At 40.1% G+C, this 24202-nt stretch overlaps 2 protein-coding genes across 2 annotated transcripts in view; one reads left to right on the top strand and one right to left on the bottom strand.

The window, feature by feature from the left end:
- Positions 1–141: 141 nt before the first annotated feature.
- LOC125179208 lies at positions 142–23937 on the bottom strand. The gene is made up of 7 exons (XM_047884613.1): positions 23701–23937; positions 11584–11663; positions 9809–10005; positions 3120–3255; positions 1668–2884; positions 599–936; positions 142–148 (listed from the first exon to the last, which is right to left on the bottom strand). Exons 2-7 carry the CDS (start codon positions 11660–11662, stop codon positions 142–144), a joined length of 1974 nt encoding a protein of 657 aa, XP_047740569.1. The 5' UTR covers position 11663; positions 23701–23937.
- LOC125179207 overlaps positions 19655–24202 on the top strand; it is a 35732-nt gene continuing 31184 nt past the window's right edge. The window contains exon 1 of the mRNA XM_047884612.1: positions 19655–19938. Within this exon, the coding sequence (XP_047740568.1) occupies positions 19655–19938 (284 nt within the window). The remainder of the gene's footprint in view (positions 19939–24202) is intronic.

The raw sequence follows: 24202 nt of genomic DNA, 5'->3' as shown, positions 1-24202 counted from the left end.
TGTTATATATATTTTGTGGCAGCTTGACAAAACTCAAGTGGATCACGCGAAACAATCCGACAACATCAAACGAGGCAATTCTATCTAAATAATTAATGCGACTGAAAACAAACAAAATGGACTATCTCACTACCTGCACCACTAATACCTGCATCGAGAACACCTACGTCACTTACCTACATCACTAATACATGCATCAAGACCACCTACATCAAGACCACCTACATCAAGACCACCAACATCAAGACCACCTACATCAAGACCACCTACATCAAGACCACCTACATCAAGACTACCTACACCAAGACTACCTACATCAAGGCCACCTGCATCAAGACCACCTACATCAAGACCACCTACATCAAGACTACCTACATCAAGGCCACTTGCATCAAGACTACCTACATCAAGACCACCTACACCAAGACTACCTACATCAAGACTACCTACATCAAGACTACCTACATCAAGGCCACCTACATCAAGACCACCTACATCAAGACCACCTACACCAAGACTACCTACATCAAGACTACCTACATCAAGACTACCTACATCAAGGCCACCTGCATCATGCAATCAACAGAGCGCCACTCACCTGAGCGTGACAACATTCCTCCTGGCCAGTCGCCGCGTGGCTGGGAGACGCAGCGTCAGGGAGTCTGTGTACAGAGTCTCCTCAGCGCCGTCAGCCGGCACGCTGCTTACGGCCTGTTCGCCCCCTCTGTTGCTGTGCACCTCTGTGTTGCTGGTCCCCCCTCTGTTGCTGGTCCCCTCTCTGTTGCTGGTCCCCCCTCTGTTGCTGGTCCGCCCTCTGTTGCTGTCACCTCCTCTGTTGCTGCTATTTACCGTTTGTTCACTGTCAGCCCTGCTGCTACTGCCTCTCCAGACGACCTCCACAACGGGTGGTTGCTCCTCTGTAAGCGCCTTCTCTATCTGGATGAAAAGACTGTTTCTTGATACGCAATATTCCAGGTTAGTTAAAATACGAGTAAATTAAATTCAAAATGCTCTACTTGCCAATCCTCTACTCTCATGGCATTTAAAATATGCGTGACTGAAAGCGAATGGTGAATTGTTTGTATTTATGCATGGGCTCTTCATGTCTCGTCTTGAATAAACTAAATCGCGGCTGTTAGTATGAAAATATACGTTGCACGTAAGAAAAACTTGCTACATAATGTGCGAACACGAGAAACAAATCGAAATAGAATAAATTAAATTTCGGAATATTCGCAGCATCGCTTTGCAATTTTTTGTAATGAAAGGCTAAATATCCTGCCTCTTCTGATCCTCAGTATAAAGGAAGTCCCTTTACGAGCGAACGATACCGGCGTATTTCCTTCCATTTCCAAAAATATTTATGGTGTAAAAAATTATTCGCACAATTTTATGAATTATCAAATAAAATAATTTTGATAAGAAACAACGAACTTAATTGAATATAGAAATATAAAAATTGTATAAACAATTTTAGTGATCAAACAAACTTTGATCAGTGCAAGTCAAATGCAATCTTGCGACGAGCCCGAGGCTGTACTGGAGCTACACGAAGTGTGCATTTGTATGCAATGCATAAATTTCGTAATAAACTTACAGGCAGCCTGCATCCGACATCACTGACAGGGCCAGAATATCTCTCGCCAGGACACCGAAGCTACATTCACCTGTCGGAAAGCGTGCCTCGCCCTCTCAGAGGGCGCGTGCTGCTGTGGCCCGACAGCCCTCGTTTGCAGGGCCAAGCGATGCTTCGGTAGACCAGGAAGCTCTTCTCGTGAGACGTGCGCGTTTACGAGTTCTTTAGCTGCGGAGAGGGAGCCGTGCTCGCGGACCACGCGTTCCGTTTGTTGTTTGTTGTGGTGTACTGTGTTGTGATGTACTTTGCTGTATGTGTTGTAATGTGGTGCAGTGGTGTGTTCGTTGGTGTTACGGAGTAAAGGGGAGGTGTATGAGTTGTGTACTTGTGTGGTTGTGTATGTGTGGTACATTTGTGTGGTAGTGTATGTGTTTTCAAGAGGTGGACCAGGAGTTGAAGAGTGAAAGTGTTTCTGAACATGCGGAGGTAAAGTAAGTTCTTGCAAGGTAGTTGCGTGTCTCAGGTTCGTTGCCTGTGACACAAGTTCGGATAACATAGGATAGTCGTAACTATTGTCCTTAGAATATAAACTGTTATCCTGATTAAAAAAAGGTGAAGCTGATGAGCCGCGCAGGTCTTTAACTTCCCTCCAGCCAAACAACTTCTTCTTCGAATAAAACGTTCGCTTATGGGTGAGTGTTGGCTGTTTGTTGGCCAATGAAATCGACTTGAGTGACCGGAACGAGAAAAATAGCGGATAGGACGAGCTCTCCCGCGAGTGAAGTAAATAATTTTGGGCCTTGCCGTGCACATCTGAAGAGATATTCTTTAAATCTTCCAAAACTTCACTGAATTTCCCATGATTCGTGGGGATTGCGCTTCGATTGAACTTCGTGGAGTAGGTGAAGGGTATGGGTGCGGTTGTTTTTCTCGCGGCCGCAGCGTCAGCGGCTTGGCCGTAAGCCGTGTGATCGCTGGCGCGCGTGTCTTTGCCTTTCAATATTTCACTCTGTGCCGGAATTTGCATGCGAATATTGGATCTGGGCAGGTCGTTCTTGCGAGCCTGCTCGAGGCCCAACGTGCCCTTGACTTTCTTATTTGTGACTGACTCAATTTTGCCGAGCCTCGGCTGAAGGCTTTGACGGTCGTCTAAGATATTACTTTGTTGCAGCTCCTCGTCCTCCTTAATGGACCAAGAAAGCTGGGCAGCTGGGAAGGATCTGTACGACGTACACGTTAGACTAATTACGTCGCCTTCATGGTACAGATCTTTGAGTCCTCTGATCACTGGAGGACCGTCCGGGGTGTCTGCACGCCAATAATGCATCACTCTTAAGTTGTTAACAGAATATTTGAAAATAAAATTCATTCACTGATTGAGAAATTCGCTACATTCATGATACCTTATTGCGATCCTGAGCGATTTTGTGTGATGATTAATTAAAATTAAATAAATACTTCCCTAGTAATAACTAATACATTAGTCCATTATATTGGTAAAGAAGAGAAATGAATAAACGATAGTAGAAAAGCAATAACTCACTGATGATGGAGAGGTTAGCAGAGGCGAAGGTGGTGGTGAAGGTAGGGCCTTCCCCCACCAGCTCACATCTGTACTGCCCGCCTGTGGCTGCCGTCACCCCTACCAGCTCCACACGGCCTTCTCTGGAGGCATCTATCTGCAATAGAAATCGACGGAATGCCTTTATTTATTTGTATAAATTCACTGATATAGTAAATATATATGATTATTAGATTATAATAGAAATAGATTATTACTAAAGAGCATGACAATCGCGCATCGCATGTTCGCTTTTAGTTCTTTTCAACATCAGAGTGCTCGAGCTGTCACTGGGATGTGCGGGACAGATTTCGCGTTCCAGAATTGTCTGCCTTGCCAATGGAGGTTCGGAGACCGAGTGAAAGTTTCCCGCAGCGGTCGGAATGTCAATGGAAGCTCTCGGCCATTCGAGTCTCTTTACTCGTCGAAGAAACTGCTTCCTCAGGACCTTTGTGCAGTGAATTCACGTCACATTCTGGACAAACTAATGCAATTAGTGCGGCCCATTTTACCCCATGATTTAAAATTGGCTTCCAATTTCTGTTATTTTAGAAAACAAGCTAAAAATTGGGAGCGACGTCTCGGTCGAGAGAGTTTACGACAGATCGATTTCTGTGTGGAAAAAACATGGGCTCTGGTGCAGCTTTTCGCCTAAAACGTTGGTTTTTCTGGTATCAAATAGATATGTTGTATAAAACTTCTGTTTCTTATCCGTCGTTTTGACCTGTCTTCGTCTCGTAAAATATTTCAGTTTCAAGACTAATAGCATTAATTCCACTGTGATTTTAATTTTGCCTAATTTTTTAGGCCAAAAAAAAATTTCTTCCTTCCTCTTGTACGGCTCAATTTATAGAAGTTCGATGAACTTCCATGTAAAATAGGGGAAAACTGTGGTATACAATATTAAAAGATTGGCTTCAACCAAATTCGCAAGAATGTAACAATTGGATACAATTGTAACAATTCTTGCTACATGAGTGAAGAAATACCAAGCTTTGTGCAGTGCTCGACACTTTCGAATTCCCTAGATGATTTTTTTCCGTTTTACTGTCGAAATTTCGAATTCTGGTGTGAAACAAACTTTCAACGTAGATACCTGGCAATAACTTATCAAAAGTTTGATTTCACTATAAACTTTGCCCACAACTCGAAGGGCAGTTTGTAAAAACCTTGTAAGTATTCCTCGGAGGCCTGGCCTCCTTGGCCACTTTCTTCGATACCGCAAAGCAGATAAAATATTTTTTGACAGGCCTTCGCTCTCAGCAAGTTTTTTTACATATCTTAGCCCGAGTTCCAAGAAAATCTCCATTCGTGAGTTACATCGTAGTACAAAAGAATGCTTCAAATTAGCCTTATGCATTGATACAAATCTTTACAATGCTCAAAATTTTCGCTAGTTAGTAGGAATCTGCCATATACCTTGAAAATCCAATGCTGCAGCTCAGGTCGAGCGAAAACACTAAAAAATATAACTCAGTACTCACTGTAGAGAGTGACAGAGAGCGCATTTTCTCGTCGACGAAAACGTGAAGTCACGGACGGACGGACAGACATGGCGAGCACAATAGTGCACTTTTTGCAAATATACGAGAAAATGCGCTAAAAACTAAACATTATTGTAAGTTTCTGTAAGGTTGGCACTAAAATCGAGGACAACTGCGACAGCTGCGTTAACATTTCTCATTTCATTGATAGTTAATGAATAACATCGCAGTGATTGTTCCTTCAGATGTGACATATCCAAAAGGTAAGTGATGAAGCTGCTTCAAGTGATTTTAACAATTTGACTGGAGACCAGTCTCAACTCTTCTTAAACGACGCTCTGCATTATACATTCGTTAAAATTAAATTCTCAGTTATCGACCGTGAGACAAAATGAATAGTGGGGATGGTTATACATGCATCCATGCCAGTGAATCGTCTTCACTGAGGGCCGAAAGGTTGAAACGAAAGAGCAGTTGTTTGTTAAACTCACAGCGATATTTTCTTACTGTTTTCATGAACGCCAGAATTCACTAGTATATTGTGAGATGTTTCTGGCATAAGCGAAGTATTTAGCTAACTAAACGAACTAGAGATTGGATTGATCCTCAGCAGATTATATTGAAATTCGCTGGAGATTACACCCATTGAGATTGCATTTGAAAATTCTCTTCATTTGCTAATAGTTGCTAAACAGTGCGCGGAATTACAGCATGAATAGTCTGCAAGTTTGTGCTCAAAGAAAAAGCTCTCACGTTAGCACCGATCTAAAACTGCTACGATTGATATAGGAGCTGTCCGGTGTGCAATTTACTTAAACCAATTCGCCACTTCAGCAGAAATAACTCAATCTCGCAAAATGCCTTTTCATTTAAACATGAGTCATCATTTCTAGAAAAACTATTATGGTCTGGAATCAAACTTGTTTAATGTCACTATGGATCTTTAATATCATCAGGAATATCCGTTGCTATGCTCAAAGTAAATGCAATGTAATATTCTAGAAAACATTTTACTATCTTCATGAGAAATAGGCATTTATATTCTATCCTGTGACTGCCGCTTGAAGAACACGTCGCTCATGCTCAAAATCAAACCATAGAGCAATAGTCTGGCCCCCAAGGAAGAGCTTTACTGCCGGCAAACTTGCGCAGTTAAGGCCGACAAAAAAGCAAATTGGCACAGGCCTCCTAAGCCGACTGCTCCGTGCACCCCTTACCTGCGATGGCCGGGCAACTGCTCGCTTTCTATAATGGATGAGCTCCACTCCTGAGCTCTTAATGGATATATGATGTACTGAGCTCCACTCCTGAGCTCCTAATGAATCTATGATGTCCTGAGCTCCACTCCTAAGCTCCTAATGGATCTATGATATACTGAGCTCCACTCCTGAGCTCCTAATAAATCTATGATGTACTGAGCTCCACTCCTGAGCTCCTAATGAATCTATGATGTACTGAGCTCCACTCCTGAGCTCCTAATGAATCTATGATGTACTGAGCTCCACTCCTGAGCTCCTAATGAATCTATGATGTCCTGAGCTCCACTCCTGAGCTCCTAATGGATCTCTGATGTCCTGAGCTCCACTCCTGAGCTCCTAATGAATCTATGATGTACTGAGCTCCACTCCTGAGCTCCTAATGAATCTATGATGTCCTGAGCTCCACTCCTGAGCTCCTAATGGATCTCTGATGTCCTGAGCTCCACTCCTGAGTTCCTAATGGATCTATGATGTCCTGAGCTCCACTCCTGAGTTCCTAATGGATCTATGATGTCCTGAGCTCCACTCCTGAGCTCCTATAGGTTAGTAGATGAGTGAACCATTCATGATTTTCCAATAGATTACCGTTTAGAGTTTACCAAAAGGAGAGTGACGAAGGCTAAAGTTAGTTGATTACTCTACCGTGTAATACCGGAGGAGAGAAGGGCCTCAAACCCAAATATCTAAGCTTAATCTACATGACTTGAACTAAAGCTTTGAAGTACTCAAAGAAAAAAGGAATGAATTAATGTCTAAAAGTTCACAAGTGTTCTTTCATTCTTATAGTTTAAAATTTTCGGAATATTTCATTTTTTTTATTTGTAGACAGTAGTGCATTTCAGTTTTTTGGTTACGATTTATTTTTAACCATAGACCTATGCAGGCCCTTGGACAAGTTGTAGTGTTCCTTCAAGCACCAACCCCTATATGGCTATCTTATATTTTGAAATAGGATTTTAATTTCTATGCCCTTGAAATGGGATCTGAGTGGCCGTACTTTTGATATTTAATCCCTGTGATCATACTCTTGAAATATGACCTCTATTATTATATTATTGAAATAAGGTCATACTCATAACCCTATTAGTACATACACATGAGTACGGCCTTGGTGGCAATACACTGAGTATAGGATTGAAATTTGCATGCTCGTGAAATTGGATCTCAATGGTCACACCATTGATATATTTTTCCATTGCTCACGCCATTGCAATAGGAATTGCATTGCCTCGCAGTGCGTTGAAAAGAGACGCTGTGCCGCAGGGCCGCTTTGAGGTTTTTCTTGGGGTTTCGTTTGAAGGAACACCGCGCCGTTCCTTCGCTCTGGACGACTTCAAAACGAACCCACGTCGAGGTTCTGAATCTCGTCATGAATATTCGGGTCTTGTGATGGATATTTCAAAAAATGACTATGAACTCTAGCATGTGTGAATGAACACCACGACAGATGTCTAGTCCAACATCTTGTACTTGTGCAATACCATTGATCTATTTCGAAGAATTTGTTGAATCTTTCAATCTATCGATTCGATTAGATTTTCTCCCATTATTTCCATCAAAAAAGAAGCATCAATTCCAATATTAACCCATATTAACATTCAAGCGATTCAAGACCCCGAACTTTTAAATTGCGTGCACTGATATTTCTAGCGTCATGTTTCAGATACTTATGTGCACTGAATTGCTACAAAGCAAATACCACAAACCCATCTAGATTGGAATTGGAACAGATGAACCGAATCGCTTGTGGAATGAATGATGACATTTAAATAACTTATCTGACATTCATCAATGCGCAAGACCCTCCTCGTGACAGGGACTTTTCAGTCAAGCATCTAAAGTCTCAGATATAATAAAGCAAACTAATGCTCGAACATCATCCACATCCAACGTAGTCTCCTTGTCCCTCGAATATAGGAGCTTGTAAGCATAATGCAGAAAGCCGTGTTCGATTTAGTCACAGTCCGGACCCTTTGATGGAATTCTCCCAGCTCCTGAGCTCCTTTCTGCACCCGAAATCTACTGGAATTAATGTTTGAAAGTTGACGTCCGGGTCGACGGTTCTCCGATGAACCACTTTCTCGGTTCCAGTGGTTATAGAAATTCGTTGGTAATCCCTTACACTGACTCATTTCTTACTCAGTTTGGTATAATTGACTAAACTGTTATGGCTGGCATCGTGTCCGCTACTTGACTCACTTAGCAGTCATGCTTGATTCGAAATCATTAATTATGAATAAACCTTTCATTCAATGCTTTTAAGTCAATAATGGTTGAGGGATGTCGACCGGCTAAATGATTTTCACAGAATCCACCCCAGTCCTCATTACAATGTTTTTATGCCGTTAATGGTTGAAGGATGTCGATTAGCTAAACAACTTTCACACCATCCAGCCTCACCCTCTAAAATAGAGTAATTGAACCCAAGCACACGCATCATCTCCAGCGTGGAGCAACTCTCGGAGGTAATCCATTTTTGCGACCGCTGTTTCTCCAGCGCCCTCGTCATAAATGGACGACGTTAAGCTAAGCCCCTGCGTAAGCTGATTGCCTGGTATGCGTGATGAAAAAAACGCAAGTTTTGTCCCAGCGACGCACGCCAGATTTGTGGCCCCTATGGGACGTACAGTCCTGCTTAGCTGCAACGAAACTCGTCTGTTTTATTACACGCTTTGAGGGGAATTGTTAAGGAGAATGCCATTCATATTAATGCTTAATTAGTGACAATGGATACTTAAATTAATTAATATTGCTTTGACACTCGCGGGGGTTTTGAAAATTACAAAAAAAGTTGATCGGTGTTAAAAAGATTGCTCTAAATTAATACAAATTGAGCTTCCACATACATAATGTATCAAAAATTTTGTTTTTGTGTACGTTGACACTGATTCCATTTGTCTAGACTAAATAACCAAGAATATCATATCATCGGGAAAACTCACTTGAGCGAAGCTTCAGTACAATAAATTGTATCCCGTATATCCCGAGCCGGATTCATATCATTGAAATAAATTGCATCGAAGTTTTTGCGCAGCATTGAAATGAATACTGATAAAATGCTAAAATATTAGTTAGTCAGCTTGATTACTCGTTTGTACAAACTCGAAATTTACGCCGACTATTTTTTTTTTTTCGCGCGAGATCATATCGCGTTGCTCGCATCGCTACTAATGTTATTTTATTTTGTAACGCGACGCTGAGGCGGCGTGGCAGTAATGCTTCAGTAATATGATATACATTTCATCTGCAGGTGTCATTACACCTAATGACCAAACAGTCGTACAAAATACAAGGGAATTGCTGAACTGGACGCAGTTTCAGAACTTTCATTATGATTCATCTCAATATCACTTCAAATCAGGCAGTGGATCATATAAGCTTTTATGATTACTGAGGAACTTTGTGACGTATTTTTTATGGTTTGCAGAAAATCTGGTATCATATTACTAATAAATTTGATTTAATGCTCAAAATCTTTGCTTGTGCCAGAGTACTTGTGTCGACGGCAACACAAAACACATCTAGGATTTTTTTTAATTAAAGAAAAATTTTAAAGTCTACGTAAATGTAATCAAAATAATACGTTTATACTCATAACCCTTCAAGTCAGGGCTTGACTCAACCATCTGGGCAGGGTGGCCCAGTAGTTGAAGTTCAGAGTACCAAGATTGGCGCAGAGAGTTGCGGGTTCGATCCCAGCTCTGTGCGCCAGTTTCTGGTCAGAATCGGCAAGGAGGCCGGGCGGTTAAGCAAAGAAAATTTTAAGCAGTGAGTAGCGAGTTCAAGCCCGCAACAAGCTGTGGATGTCCTGCAATGTTAAGAATCGGCGACAGGCCTACGGCCTACTAAACGCTGAAACCGCTAAATCTCACCCTAACGTAAGTTTGAGTCTGATATTAAGTGAAAGAATAATAAATGTCACACTCACATTGACGGTGACCCCAGGCACATTGAAGACGACGACCCTAGGGCTATTGCTGGGGATGTAGGAGTAGAACTGGCGACCGTCCTTCCACCAAGTGAGGGAGTATAGCACCTCGTCCTGCAGGCGGAAGTGACACGCCAGCGTAGCGCTCTCCCCCAGCAGCAGGTAGCGGGGCACCTCTACTGACGACACCTCCATCCCTGGGGGGTGGCATGCATTTCAGATAACATTACAAAATCCTCTTGAATATTTATATTAGTTTTTTGAATAAATAAGGTATTCAGTGAGTGGAAACATTACAGAATCCTCTTGAATATTAATATTATTTTTTTAATAAAATGAAGCATTTATTAAATTGAAAACATTACAAAATTCTCTTGAATATTAATATTAATTTTTTGAATAAAATGAAATATTCAGTGAGGCGAAAACATTGCAAAATCCTCTTGAATATTTCAATTAATTCTTTGAGTAAAATGAAGCATTCAGTGAGTGGAAGTGATTGGTGACAATCTATTAGTCTGACCAGTTGTACAGAGATGCTAAGTGTAAGTTCCCTATCAATTTAAGTGAACTAAAGAGTGCCATGGAAGAGATATCATTGATAGTGAGCTTACAGAAACGATTGCAGCAACTGATGCAATTATTTGATGTTTTTTATAGCGACGAAATCTATATGAATCTTTATCAACGTTAATGAAAAATATTCAGAGATTTTAATTACGGTACGGAAAACAACGCGAGAATCTTTAATTCCGCAAAAACCTCCATTAATTAAATGATTCGGGGTAATTGCCTAATTACCTCTTTCAGGTTCAGGACAAATTATGCTGCTGTAAACATATTTATAATTAACGCTAAACATATTTATTGTCATTTCATTAAGCAAGCTTGTCTGATTTAAGTTATACTAAGATTTATTGCTAGACTTATCGGTATCTGCAACCTTCGCTGACCTAGATGCAAAATAATTTCAACCTGTGGCATTAGGTCCATAACTGTGACTGGCTTGTGGCCTGTGTTAGCGAACATCTGTTTCTGTTAATTGGAATTAAATTTTCTCTGTTCAGTTACCAACTTTCATTAGCCATGCCCTTGTGTTAATTAAATAGACAAGAAACATGAAGACCGTCGCATAGGATGGTTAAGTATCCAAAATATAGGCTAAATGACTGGATTTAGCGGAGAGTGACACCTTCTGACGCTCATTTAAGAACACCCACAACTTTATTTCAAAGCTTTAAACCTATATTAGTAAGCCATTTTCGTACTACACTATAGATTTATAACTAAACATTGTAACATGCTACACTCGAATGCCAATGTCGATAGCTATCTCTTCCTTGCATTGATCAGACAAACGAGTTGTTTTATGAATAAGGTATATGTATTCTTATTAAATTATAAACCATCGCTCGACTGCCCTGTTACTGAAACTCGTTCAACAGATGAACCGCAATTACTACCTGAATTATTCTATTTAACGAGCAATCGAGATGAAGCCACTTACTGGCATGCTACCTTACTTAAGTGTGGGTATGCATATTTTACAGGGCAAATGAACATGGCGTGCCGAAGTCGCGTAGCTAAGACACAAAAAGCTCTACGCTTCACGAAGTGAATACATAATATTACAAAGATCATTTCATCTGTTATCAAACATTTGTAATGCGCATCATTCATCAGATATAAATCTTATAAAAATAAAAGCGAAAAATGTACGGCAGCTTGCTCTTAAATAAGGCAGCAATGCTGACTCGATGTCATAAATAATTTACCTTGCACGGCTGTGAGGCTCCCAACGGCCTGCAGTAGCAGCAGCACGGCAGCGCCACAGAGCTGAGCTGATGACTTCATTCTGGAACATAACAAACAGTTCATTAATGTGGCTATTATTATTATTATTATTATTATTATTATTATTATTATTATTATTAATATTTCTTATTGATTATATCAGAGCATGAGATGTATTGCAAGATAATATTTAACGAACAGATTTCAAGAACTGGTTTGCGCCATGGTTGAGATCCCCAGCTACAGAGTAGCTCTTGTAAATGGTTCCCATCTTCAGCAGAACATGAAGGAACTTTCAAAAACTGAAAGTAGTTCGTTAACCGCAGTCTTAGAGCGACATACTTTTGTAGCAGGACGTACCTTTTAATTTATAAGTAACAAAATGAATGTACGAGAGACATGCGACGAATGCATTTATGCGGTTCATTATTTTAAATTGTTGATGTCCATTGAAATATCTCGATCTCCTTGCAGGTCGTATTTTATGCAACACTGTATAGATAATTTTATTGATGGCATATGATGAGTTATAAAGTATTCGGTTCCCACCATAAAAGCAAAAATTTGATACGCTAACTTGCCTCTTCGTTGCTTTAGGGAGCATCTCGAAACGTAATCCTGTGGTCGAAAACAGACTGGAAGTTTGAGGGAGCAGTGCCCCTCGTTTGCTAAGCGCGCCCTTGGCGTAACAAGCACCAAGTTTTGCCTAGCCAAACAATGAAGATCGCATACGAGGCTCTGAACTTAGCGAATTACCGAGGGTGCAGCAAAGTCCTCGGCACCCGCCGCCAGCGTTATGCAAACTCGCCCGGCAAGACGAGCCCAGAGAGGCGCGGGCAGAGAAGCGAGCGGCTCAGATATATACACGAGAAGTTTTACGTATCATGATTTATTTTAGGCACCGTGATACGAAATATTCTGCAAGTTCAGGACAGGTATCAGCATTCTGTAATTTTGGGTATGGCTCAAGAAGGTAAATCTTCGCTGATGATCTTTATGGCTATTGCGGAAAAATTATTCCACCTGAAGACCAGTTTGGGTTTATGGTTTATCGCTTTCAATTATTGCAAGCGTAATGAAGAGGAGCGTAACAGAAGAAGTTCTTTTGTTACAGCTGGTCAATGTCATTTTTACGAGACTTCTAACAAATGGTTATTCACCTCTCAAGAATACGGAACCATACATTATAGGTTACACCAATTTACGGTCTAGTATCACGGATCGTGTCATCGCATTAAAAAGCAGCACTTCTCAACACTTGCGCTCACGTAATCTCCGAGCAGATGCAGTGTTGGCGCTGAATCCCTAACAATAATAGTCCAGCTTCTAAATTTCTTGTTACCTTCATTTTTTCTACTCAAGACCGCTCTTGCATGGGGTTGAAATGGAACGATTCGTAAGCTTCATGTGTGATTAAATAGCGCATAACACGTAACTTGAGTGCATGCGAGCTGGGGAAAGTGGGACTCGTGAAGCAGCGCCTCAAGGATCTTCTGGGTACCTCGATATTACAACGCACAATAATCAGTGAGAAACTCTACAATTTATTGCTTCCATGCATGCACAGTATACATCTGTGCAGTGTGCAGCATCCAGCTGAGTACGTAGAGCATTCGGTATCTGCAAACGAGCATTGCGTGTCGTCGATCCGCTCTTCTCGCCGTACAATGCCATATTGGGCAAAAACGCGGCCAAAAAGAACGTTCTCTCCGGAGGGCAAAAAAAAAGCACTGCTTACATAGAGCCTGTCTCAGTTGAGCATACTATTAATGCAATGCTTATATTCTTATCAAGGCTACAGATTTATCAGAGAGAGGACTCGAATGCAATGGATGTATAAATGAGAATGCATGTCATTAAGTAAGTGCACTGTTTTTCTGCTTCAGTGCTTGACATTCAATTTTTAGCCCCGAAAATCAGATTAAAATTTTGAAACACAGACTGATATCATGGAAATTTGCTGCTGAAACCTTCAGTCTACATGCAACTTATACGACAACATACTGTGGTGTCTTAGATGAGAAATGTCTGTCTAACGTTAAATAATACAGAAGCTACGTGGGAAACAAGTTACACGCAAAAATTACGTGAAAAATAAGTTACAAGGACAGGCAGACTCGCGCCAACGAGCGCAGTGTTTCCGTTAGAGGGTAAATCCTTAATTTAATCCCCTTGATGACATTTTAAAAGTATTCAACGAATCAGGTTCAGGTTTCCTATCAAACGAAAGCACATTTTTTATTAAAAACGGGTGTGCATGTATTAACAGGTACATGCCTATTCGAGATCATAAATTTTTCACATTATCACATATTCATAGATACGCCAACCGAATCAAATTTCCTTTGACCTGTAAGTTCTAACCAAATTACAAATTATTGGCTTGTTTTTAATCCATTTTAATTTTACTAATCCAGCACTTTTAATAATCCAGCACTTTTAATACTTTTTTCCAGTACTTTTCCAGCCACCCTAAGCAGGGTGGTCCAGTGGTTACAGTTCAGAGTACCAAGATTGGAGCAGAGAGGCGCGGGTTCGATCCCAGCTCTGTGCGCCAGTTTCTGGTCAGAATCGGCAAGGAGGCCGGGCGGTTAAGCAAAGAAAATGTGAAGCAGTGAGTTGTGAGTTCAAGCCTACAGCATGCTGTGAATGTTCTGCAATGTTAAGAATCGTCGACAGGCCTAAGGCCTAATAAACGCTTAAACCGTTATATATATAATCCACGACGAATTCTTCAAGGATATCCCATCAGCCGCTGTTGTCGGAGAGCTGTAGAGAGTCGTTTAGTCGCAAATGTGCAGGCAAATGTGCATCTTTTATTGCAGGTGTAACTCATATTGTGAGCGTGTAACTCATATCGTGAGCGTTTAACTCATATCGTGAGCGTGTAACTCATATCGTGAGCGTGTAACTCATATCGTGAGCATGTAACTCATATCGTGAGCGTGTAACTCATATTGTGAGCATGTAACTCATGTCATGAGCGTGTAACTCATGTCACGAGCGTGTAACTCATATTGTGAGCATGTAACTCATGTCACGAGCGTGTAACTCATGTCACGAGCGTGTAACTCATATTGTGAGCGTGTAAATCATATCGTGAGCGTTTTCATTATTAATGTAGGCATGCAAACATAACCGGTTCTCATGGGTTCGGGTACTTGTGCTATTATTGATTTAAAGAATTATTGGATTTAAATGAATAAAGAATATTGCACACATAAGTCAATTTAGTTCATACAATATCAATATAATATAACATCAATATATATAACATCTACATAATATCGGGTCAATAGAAACAATATTCCCAGAATTATATCATAGCTTTAGATAATACTATAAATAACTATTTACGGCGGTAGATACCCATAACTCCTTGGCTTGGAGCTTATTACAGACTATGGTCTTGCCCTTAACTATGCCACGCGCCGATTCTTTGATCTAAATTTTATTTACGATCTGTGCTACCAAATTCTCCTTACCGTGCGCTACATCCTGTCGAGTAAACCCTTTACCTTTGTCTAGGTTTAATGCGACTAAGTCCTGTAACACGCCAGTTCAGCGGTCCAGACTCGCTATTTCGACTGATCGATCTGGTCAAACTATCATTCACTGCTTCTATGTACTTCCCATTCCTATAATATTCCAAATCATTGTTTATGATATAAAAAAAGTCATCAAGTTAAGTTTATCTCGCGAGTGGTTGGGAGCAATCGGTTACCTATAAAGATTAAATTACTGGTTGAACAATTGATCGCTCTAACCTCTAAGTTACATTCATCAAAGTTTATTTTGCTATCCAGAAATTGGAGTAAAGCTATTAGAGTGCTCATGCACTCATTAGCCAAATATATAGGTTAAAAAGAGACAAAGACTCTTTGGTAAAGTTCTAGCTCAACGCTTAATGGATTTCCGTCCGACGAATGAACGGAGCTCGCCTCCTCCTTGATGTCGGACAACAGTGTGATGAACTTCAAACAGTCCATCTCACTCTGACCATCTGTGATGAACTTCAAACAGTCCATCTCACTCTGAACATCTGTGATGAACTTCAAATAGTCCATCTCACTCTGACCATCTGTGATGAACTTCAAATAGTCCATCTCACTCTGACCATCTGTAATGAACTTCAAACAGTCCATCTCACTCTGAACAACGCGTCTGATATATAATGCAACTCGTGACGCAACATAAATCACGCGAAACATTAAATGTCTAAAATTTTTATTGATTTTCACACGTCATTGCGCAATGGTAGTTGTGATACGCACTTATCGGAAGTTATTTGCGCATAAAATGAGCAGTGTTTGTAAAAAACGGTTCGTTTTAAAATGAAACTAAATTGTTTATTGTATTAAGAGGTATACCTGTTGTAAATGCTGACATGTCGTGTGAAATCTCCATTATTAGGGTAAGGTTTAAATTAACTTAATCACCGTTGTCTCCCCAACTCTGTTAAAGAAATCACAAAGAACGTCGATGCCAGTTTTCTCGGAGGTTAACATGAATGAAATTCAGCTTTATGATAATCCACTGGTTTTGGTTGTCAATGAGCAAGCGAGTCAACTTTTATGTACAAGCGTTAATCTTGAAGCATAATGTGAGGCGACTTAATTCTTCACGGCCTTAAGAAGCCCTTTGTACGAAGTGCATCACTGCCGGGCTGGTGTACGTATAATATAATTCACGCTCGATGTAATTGTCGATGAATTTAACAGGCTGCGTGAAAACATTATCAAACTCCGAACTAAACGCGAAAATGGCCCTCGCAAAAACTCGGGAGTTGTCCGAGAGGCCGTTGTGGTCTATACATTTTGCTTCAAAGAAGGTTGTAGACTTCTTCATCTTATGGACTACTTCGGACACTTTGGTTCAACAACCAAGACACCGAGACGCTGTCTCATTAGCTACCTCCAACCCGGAGGGCAAGGGAACCACACGCGACAATCTCACAACCAGACCGTCACTCGCTTTGTGCTGAAGGAACCCACCAGCATTGTCATCAAGCAGTGGCCTGACATCAATCGACCTAAGATGGCTAACCTCATCGTCTCTACGAATTTGACGCCTGCTACCTCTTTCTTAACTACCGGATTTGGCTGAACTTTGAAATGATTTTCAGAGTGATTTTTTTATTTAAAAATTTACTATAGTATCCTATTTACATATATTATGTACTTATTTCCACCAGAATTTCAATATTTAATGCCCTTTGTAACTTGAAAATGAATGTTTGTTACATTCGAAACGTCGTTAATAAACTAAAACTACTTCTTGATATATGCCTTTCGATCTACCAACGTCATCTGAAGAATTGTCCGACTCTTTGATAATTTAAATCAATTTATTCTCTGGTCGTTAATCGCACGCGTATAATATAATATGTACGTGTTGTAGTTGAATAAAAGTCAGGCTAGATCAGTCGTCATTAAAATGTGCGTGATATCAACAAATTAGGAAATTACAAACAAGTTAACTAATTCTACTAGAATACCAAAGATAGGGTTAGTAGCATTATGAGGAAAATGAGCTCATGGAAGAAGTCTGTCTTCCTACGTACCCATTTCCTCCTCACTTCCCTCAGTCGTCCACCAAATCAAGTCTTCAAGGAAAGGTTGCACAATGTAATTTCTCTAGTTGAGACACAAGTTCAAGCACTCACTGATAATACATTTCCTGCTCAGCCTTCGTGTAATCTTCATTGGAGATTGACCTCCTAATCTTGTTGGCTCGGCTCGCTCTGCCAGTCCTCCCAGCAAGGAAAAAACAGCATCCCGCCTCCTCTAGGGTTCCAAGGAGTCAAAAAGGTCGGGCGCTATGAATGCAACGTAGCATTCACAATTTGTGTTCGCAAAAGCACGCCACAAATGTGTAAAATTAAAGGATACGTGAACCCATTATTTTTAACGCATTTTATCACTTATGAAAAAAATGCCCTATTGTGCTCATGTCCGTCCGTCCGCCCGTCTGTCTGTCGGTGACTTCACGTTTTCGTCGATTTTGAGAAAATGTGCTCACTGTCACTCACTGCAGTGAGTACTGAGTTATATTTTTTTGATCATTCATGGTGTTATTGTTGTCAGGCAAGTCTAATAAACGTGATCCTTTAACGGATGTTTACTACTCATCACCTCTATTGAACACATCGGTTAGAACAGATTTAACCTAACCATGTGCTCCCTTAGATAAACATCAGAGTGAGTGATGAGCTCATTTAGATCCGAGTAGTCTTTGTTTAATTGGACGCAACATTATGTGATGATTTGTCTACTACTGTATTTCATGATCAACTCAAGAACTGTTTCAGAGACTGAGCTAATATTATTTTATTTACGTCTGTTCGTTTGAGAGATGGCAAAATATTTAATATACAATTCATGGCCAAAATAACTTCTTTCCATTCGAATGTTGGCACTGATTATCTACTGAGCGAAGTAACTTAAGTTTCACTAAATAAGGAATTACAGTATTTTGTTCTTTTTGAATTATTCGAGTATGAATTTTTTGAGGCCGAATTATGTTCGAGAAGCAACTTAGATTAGATTTATTTCTACGAGACCATCAGTGTCCATGAATAGTGAATCAAATTAAGATTTGTGGTTTTCTTCCCCATCGTCAGTCACGCGGAACTACGATTAAACAGATTCTGCATGGCTACCAAGCCAATATTCGCTTCCGTGATATTTCCACGAAGTTTATTTCTTCACGGTAATTATTAGAGTCAACCACACCCTACACTCTACGTAGCCTTCTTATCGCAATGCGCCATCACTAGTTATTCATTCCACTTTCGTATTCCTCTTCAGAGTATCGTTTTTTTACTGCACTTGAATGGCCCTTTCGATTACTGCCGGAAATGCTATAAATTGACAAGTAATTTCAGATTTAAATGAATGATGCTAATTTATAACATTTTGTCAGATTGTAGAGTGAGATTCAATGCTTTGTAGACAAACCTCAACTCTCACTAATAGCATCCGCCTCCGGATTGAGCAGCAACTGGGCAGGGGGTTAAAATATAAGCATTTGAGCATCATGACTGATGCGCTACACGCATGGCTGTTAAACGCGTGCCGTGCCTCCTCATGCATTGTATTATTCCTGAGGCGCTAAATACAAGACCTCGGCTGGCGAAGGCTTCTTTGGCGGCAGATACGGCGATAAATGCCGGCGCAGGGCCGGCCTGACGAGCCTATAAGCTTACGATGGCCGCAATAAAATCAATCTTGCTGCCTTCTCGCTGCTCGCAGAGCCTTTGGACGCCTCGCGATATTCAGCGTAAATGCGCGTCCGCCACTTACGATGCACCCAAATTATTACGCGCACGAACGTTCATGCACGTATAGAAATAACTGAGTAATGCATTGCTTCTTGGTGCCTGCTTGCTAGACATCAGACATCCTGTGTGTTTTGGTGTCGTGGCGGGAAACTTGGTGAGGCTAGGTGGATACTAGCCGATATTTCACTTAATAGTACAAATGTATACATTTTTATACATTGAATGTAAAAATGTATAAACTCGCAGCAGCATTACATTAGGCATACTTAGGAAACTCTTTTCGTGTTTCAAGACATTCTTGTTCAAAAATGCATGTTCAATTCATTTTTTATCAGAGTGATGCCACATTTTGTTGGTGAAGAGATATTTTTTATAAACGGAAATGGCACTATAAACCTAATAGCAGAAACAACGGTCGCTGCCATAAATATGGGGGATTCATGCAACCAATCAAACCACTTAACAGAACTTATTAAGCAATGACTGATCTTATGATACCAGCAATGCTATCACCTTGACAACTGTTGAAAATATATCTGCTAATGAAGAAGGTTTGTATCCACTGGTAGTGAATGCACCTATTGTTGAAGAGCGCCTCCACTAATGATGTTGTAATGGAGAATGCATGCATGGAAGCTGTGCCATCTAAGGAAAGGATTATGGAAGTCCGTGGTCGATAACAGGCATCTGAAAATAGCGCTCGAGGCAATATATTGACGAGCTACATGGAAGTGCTGAGGCAGGACACACTTGATATAGGCAATGTTTTAATGACCTACATGAAGGTTTTGATGCAGGACATGCTCGATGTTGGTAATGTTTTAAGGACCTACATGGAGGTGCTGAGGCAGGACACACTCGATGTAGGCAATGCTTTAATGACCTACATGAAGGTATTAAGGCAGGACACGTTCGATGTAGGCAATATTTTAATGACCTACATGGAGGTGCTGATGCAGGACACGTTCGATGTAGGCAATGTTTTAATGACCTACATGGAGGTGCTGATGCAGGACACGTTCGATGTAGGCAATATATTGAAGGCCTACATCAGGTGTTGAGGTATGACACGTATTATCGTATTATGTAGATAATTTCGTAACGCTTCCTAGACTTTGAGGACAGTATCTCCTAGCGAAGCTGAAAATTTCACTGCAAACTTACTTCAATGTGTCAAGGCTCATAACTGCGTAACATAATTGCCGTGAGCTTTGTTGTTTCCTTTTAAGTTAATTATTACGACTTCTCATGTTAATCAAACTTTATGTATTTTTTATTTCCGTTCCATTTAGTAATGTTTTCGTGAATTTTTTAATTTAAAATAAAAGCGTTGTTTCAATTTCAAACAAAGCACTTAATGAACGATCGGTTCACATTTTACAAGCATTTAATTCGTGAAGCAACTAATTCAAGAATCTCGGTGCTTCTCTAGGCAGGCTGGACACGTATCAATTTTTCAGACGAGCGACAAAAGCCGTCACGCCTCCTCCGCGTCCTGATTGAGAATGACAGTCGGCGCATCGCTGGCCATTCATTAACCTCCTCTGATACTGGGATTCTTTTTTTCAGGGCTGAAGTGCCGTTTTTACCTTTTAGCAATTTTGCGACGGTATAAAATGGACATTTTACTGTCTCATAAACTCCTCTCTCATAAACCTCGCTCAGAAGGCAGACGAACTGAGTACTTTATCTGCCCCATCGATCATATTTCGATATTAAATCAGTGAAAATTAGACGTAATACGCTGCGCAGAATATAGGAAAGTCGACAGAAAATTTAGATGGATGTACAATATGAATCATGTTGGGGTTGTTCCACAAGAAAAGTTTCTCGTAGTTCTTGAAGGTATACGTATAGTTTCTTCAAGTTATCGGAGGCTAACCCAAAGTGTTTTTTTTTTGAGGGTATACGCAGAGATTCTCTGAATTTGTGAAGGTATACGAAAGTTTTACTTAGTTCTTGAAGGTTTACGCAAAATTTCTCTGGGTTCTTGAAGGCATACGGAAAGCTTTTGTTATTTTTTGATGATATACCGTAATTTTCTAGTATTTTTTGAGGGTATACTGAAAATTTCTCGTAGTTCTTGAAGGCATACGAAAATTTTCTCGTAGTTCCTGAAAATATAGGAAAAGTTTCTTTTAGTTCTAGCTTACTATTTCATCTGTACTTTCGTTCTTCTAGCACTTGCAGGAAAATCACGGAATGACAAGTTCAACCGTGACGAAGGTTTACGGCAAAATAGTCATTTTGGGTGAAACAACTTCCTGATTTTCTACTATGGGCCAAAAAAATTGATAGTGTATAATTGTGGTTTTTATAATACTTTTATTTAATTAGAACCCTTACAACGAAGCACCAAAACCAACGCGTAGACTGAAAAGTCGCAAGAAAAGGTTCTGATGTAAAAGAGTTATACATTGAGTCCTGAAGAATAAAACGGCGACGGTTCTGATATTAATAGATAAAAATATGAGAATACATTTCTTAACAATGAAGAAACTTTGTTAATTGAAAAATTGAAAATATATCCCACACCTGACATGATGAAAAATTTGGTCAATGTTCAGGCTAATCTATTGAGAATTTCCATGGACCTGAAATGTGGGACCCTTAGCTTTAATCAAATATCGTCTGAAGAGCGGGGGCGGGTTCTTGGGTCATTACAGGCAGCTTTGACGGTGTAATTTCCGGACGTCGTATAGCGTCAACAACAATGGCCCCAAAGTTTTGCTATTTTTCGAGCCATGTCGCTTTTGTTTTCTTGCTGCCCCGTTAACTTTATTTTTTACAGGCACAGCCAATTGTGGCGCTCGAGGTGAGCTAGCAGCTCCAGAGAATGCAAAAGCCGGACAAATAAACGCTTGTCTTGGACTGGGAAATTCAACCGAACGCCAAACCACGCTCGAAATTTTTTCTTTTATGTATGTTTACAGTGAAGAATTATTTCAATTTTTCCAATATCTACCACCTCCCACCATTGTTAAAAGTAAAGTTCTGTAATTCTTTAATTTTTATCTTAAAACAGTTAGCTGCCGTGAACTGGCGCGATTGTAATGCATTAATGTTATTGCAAATTAATATGTTTAATTAATTTATTTTCCCAATTTGAGGCCAGATCCCCGCATTTCTACTAAGCTTTTCCCAAAACCACATTTTCTCAATGTGATATCAATTTAAATGTTGGCAGTTACTGGGTAAGCTGCATGCAGGCTGAGTTGAAAGACAATATTGCTCAGGAAAATCTGCGGTGTCTGTGACCAGGTTTTAAGTATCGAGGCAAAAACCCGAATAGGTGTTCGCAAAATTTTTGAGTGATTTGAATCCTAATTGCAAATTCCTCAGATTAGCATTGATTTTCCCACTCATAAATTTTGTAGGCATCATCAAATTAATTTTTCAAACTGATAATCTGCCATCTGTATCTCTGAACTCCCGTTGTATCTCCAGACATGAGCGCAATTGTATCATAACTTGTTCGCGATGTGAATACGTCGCAAATTCACTCTTGTGGTGTCTATTCAATTGGTGCTTTGTAAGCACAAGAAACTGCATTCCGAGTGTCATTTGAGACTTAAAATGTATTTGAATTGTACTGAATGGAATAACGATTATTTCCAGTAATGTGTAGGATCTTGTACTCTTTTATGCAAGTTTGATTGAAGACCAGAGCAGGTTTACTGGTCTTGCCCCTGAGCTTAACTCAAACTTGCACAATAGAAAAGCTTCTGTTGAATTACACCGATGTTATACTATAGTACTCGTTTGGCATTTAAAAATTTCATCTTTCAAAAGGAAGCAAACTTATCGAATTATTTCAAATCGTTCTTAAATTATCTCAAGTTTAAGCTACAGAATCCTTGCTTTCGTATGCGCTTTACAAGCAACCTAGCAAGATTAAAAACATTTGAATCCTGACGTCTTCAACAAAGCTCTATAAAAGTCGAGACTTGAATTGTGGAGCCTCCAGGCATAAAGGAGGCATGTCGTAAAGATGTGTATTTAGGCCAGCGGAATTGTTGGTACTCAGTACGGCAGGGTCGTAAAGTCCTATACTTGAAGTCACGGCACGGACGTTGCTGTGATGAGACGTACATCTTGCATGTCTTTCTTTTGACCAAGAAAAAGAGGATGTTTGTGATGTTGCTTCAAGAGATTAGTGCACGAGTTGTGGCAAGTTTTGTGTTAGCCTTAAAGAGTACTCCATTTCTGGAGAGTGGTTTTTCATTTCGTGCCATATTTGTCAGGGATTGAAGGTATATAGGTCCTATATATTTCATTTAAAAACCTAATACTTGGATAGAAGATCTAGCGAAATTTAGATTGGATGCTTTATGTGGTCAGTTCACCCCATTCTTTGATTGAGCTATGCTTTTGTGGAGCCACTATGTGTATTAGTCTATTTAAGAGGTATTTTCTTGAAATTTTGAAACTCTGAATATAGCTTGTGCCAAATGTCATGATGTACATTGGTTTCTCTCGTGATGAAATAGAAATGCATATCCAACCGCAGTGTGCCTCAGACTTTTTTCTCTCGCTTCTAAGAACGCTTTATTCTTACTTGTTCGCCTCTTTTACATTCCTGCTAAAATCAAACCTTATTGATGCAATTTCAAATTCTTCTTCATCCAAATTTCAAACTTCCAGATTACGATGTAGATGCTTCAACCACGCAGCAATTATACCATTCTGAGCATAATTAATTAGTTTTCGGCAAGATACATAGGTTATTATACAATGTCCTTAATACATCTGTTATTAACCTTCGTATTTCTTCGTCAGTACAAGTAACTAGAGGTGTTCACAAAACTGAGCTCACCTTCAGACTGCCAGCGTCTAGGCTTGCCAAGTGATCGTCGCAGTTGCGCCTGAGTCGTGTTTCATGTCCAGCAGACTGTCCGAGATGTTGGCAGCTATGTTGTCTACCTATCAGTCATCTGAACTTGAAAGCATCACTGTTATAGTCTATGTCGTTGATTCGTTTAAGGCATAAATATTATATGGTTAGAACAAGCTCAAGTAATATTATGAAACAAATTGAACCTAATTTAGGGAGTTTATACATAGGTAGCTGTTGCAGATCCAACAATTTGTATCACAAATGTGCCACTAATCTTAAATATTCAGCACCATCATTTCATCACGTGAGTCATCCTTCAGGCTTCAGCGTTCACCGAGCAGTTTGAGGCTTCAATTGCAGTCTGTTATTTACATGATGTTTTCATAAACATTACTGCTGCATGTCTAATGGTTGGTTAGATTTTCCTTCTCATTAAATCCTCATGCTTAATGGCCTAACATGTTGTCAATAAAATTACTGC

The sequence above is a fragment of the Hyalella azteca genome, unplaced genomic scaffold, assembly GCF_000764305.2.
Source record: "Hyalella azteca isolate HAZT.00-mixed unplaced genomic scaffold, Hazt_2.0.2 contig15713, whole genome shotgun sequence".
In the NCBI taxonomy this organism is placed as follows: Eukaryota; Metazoa; Arthropoda; class Malacostraca; order Amphipoda; family Hyalellidae; genus Hyalella; species Hyalella azteca.
The sequence above is the reverse complement of the archived record's forward strand: the minus strand, read 5'-3'. Positions and strand labels throughout refer to the sequence as shown.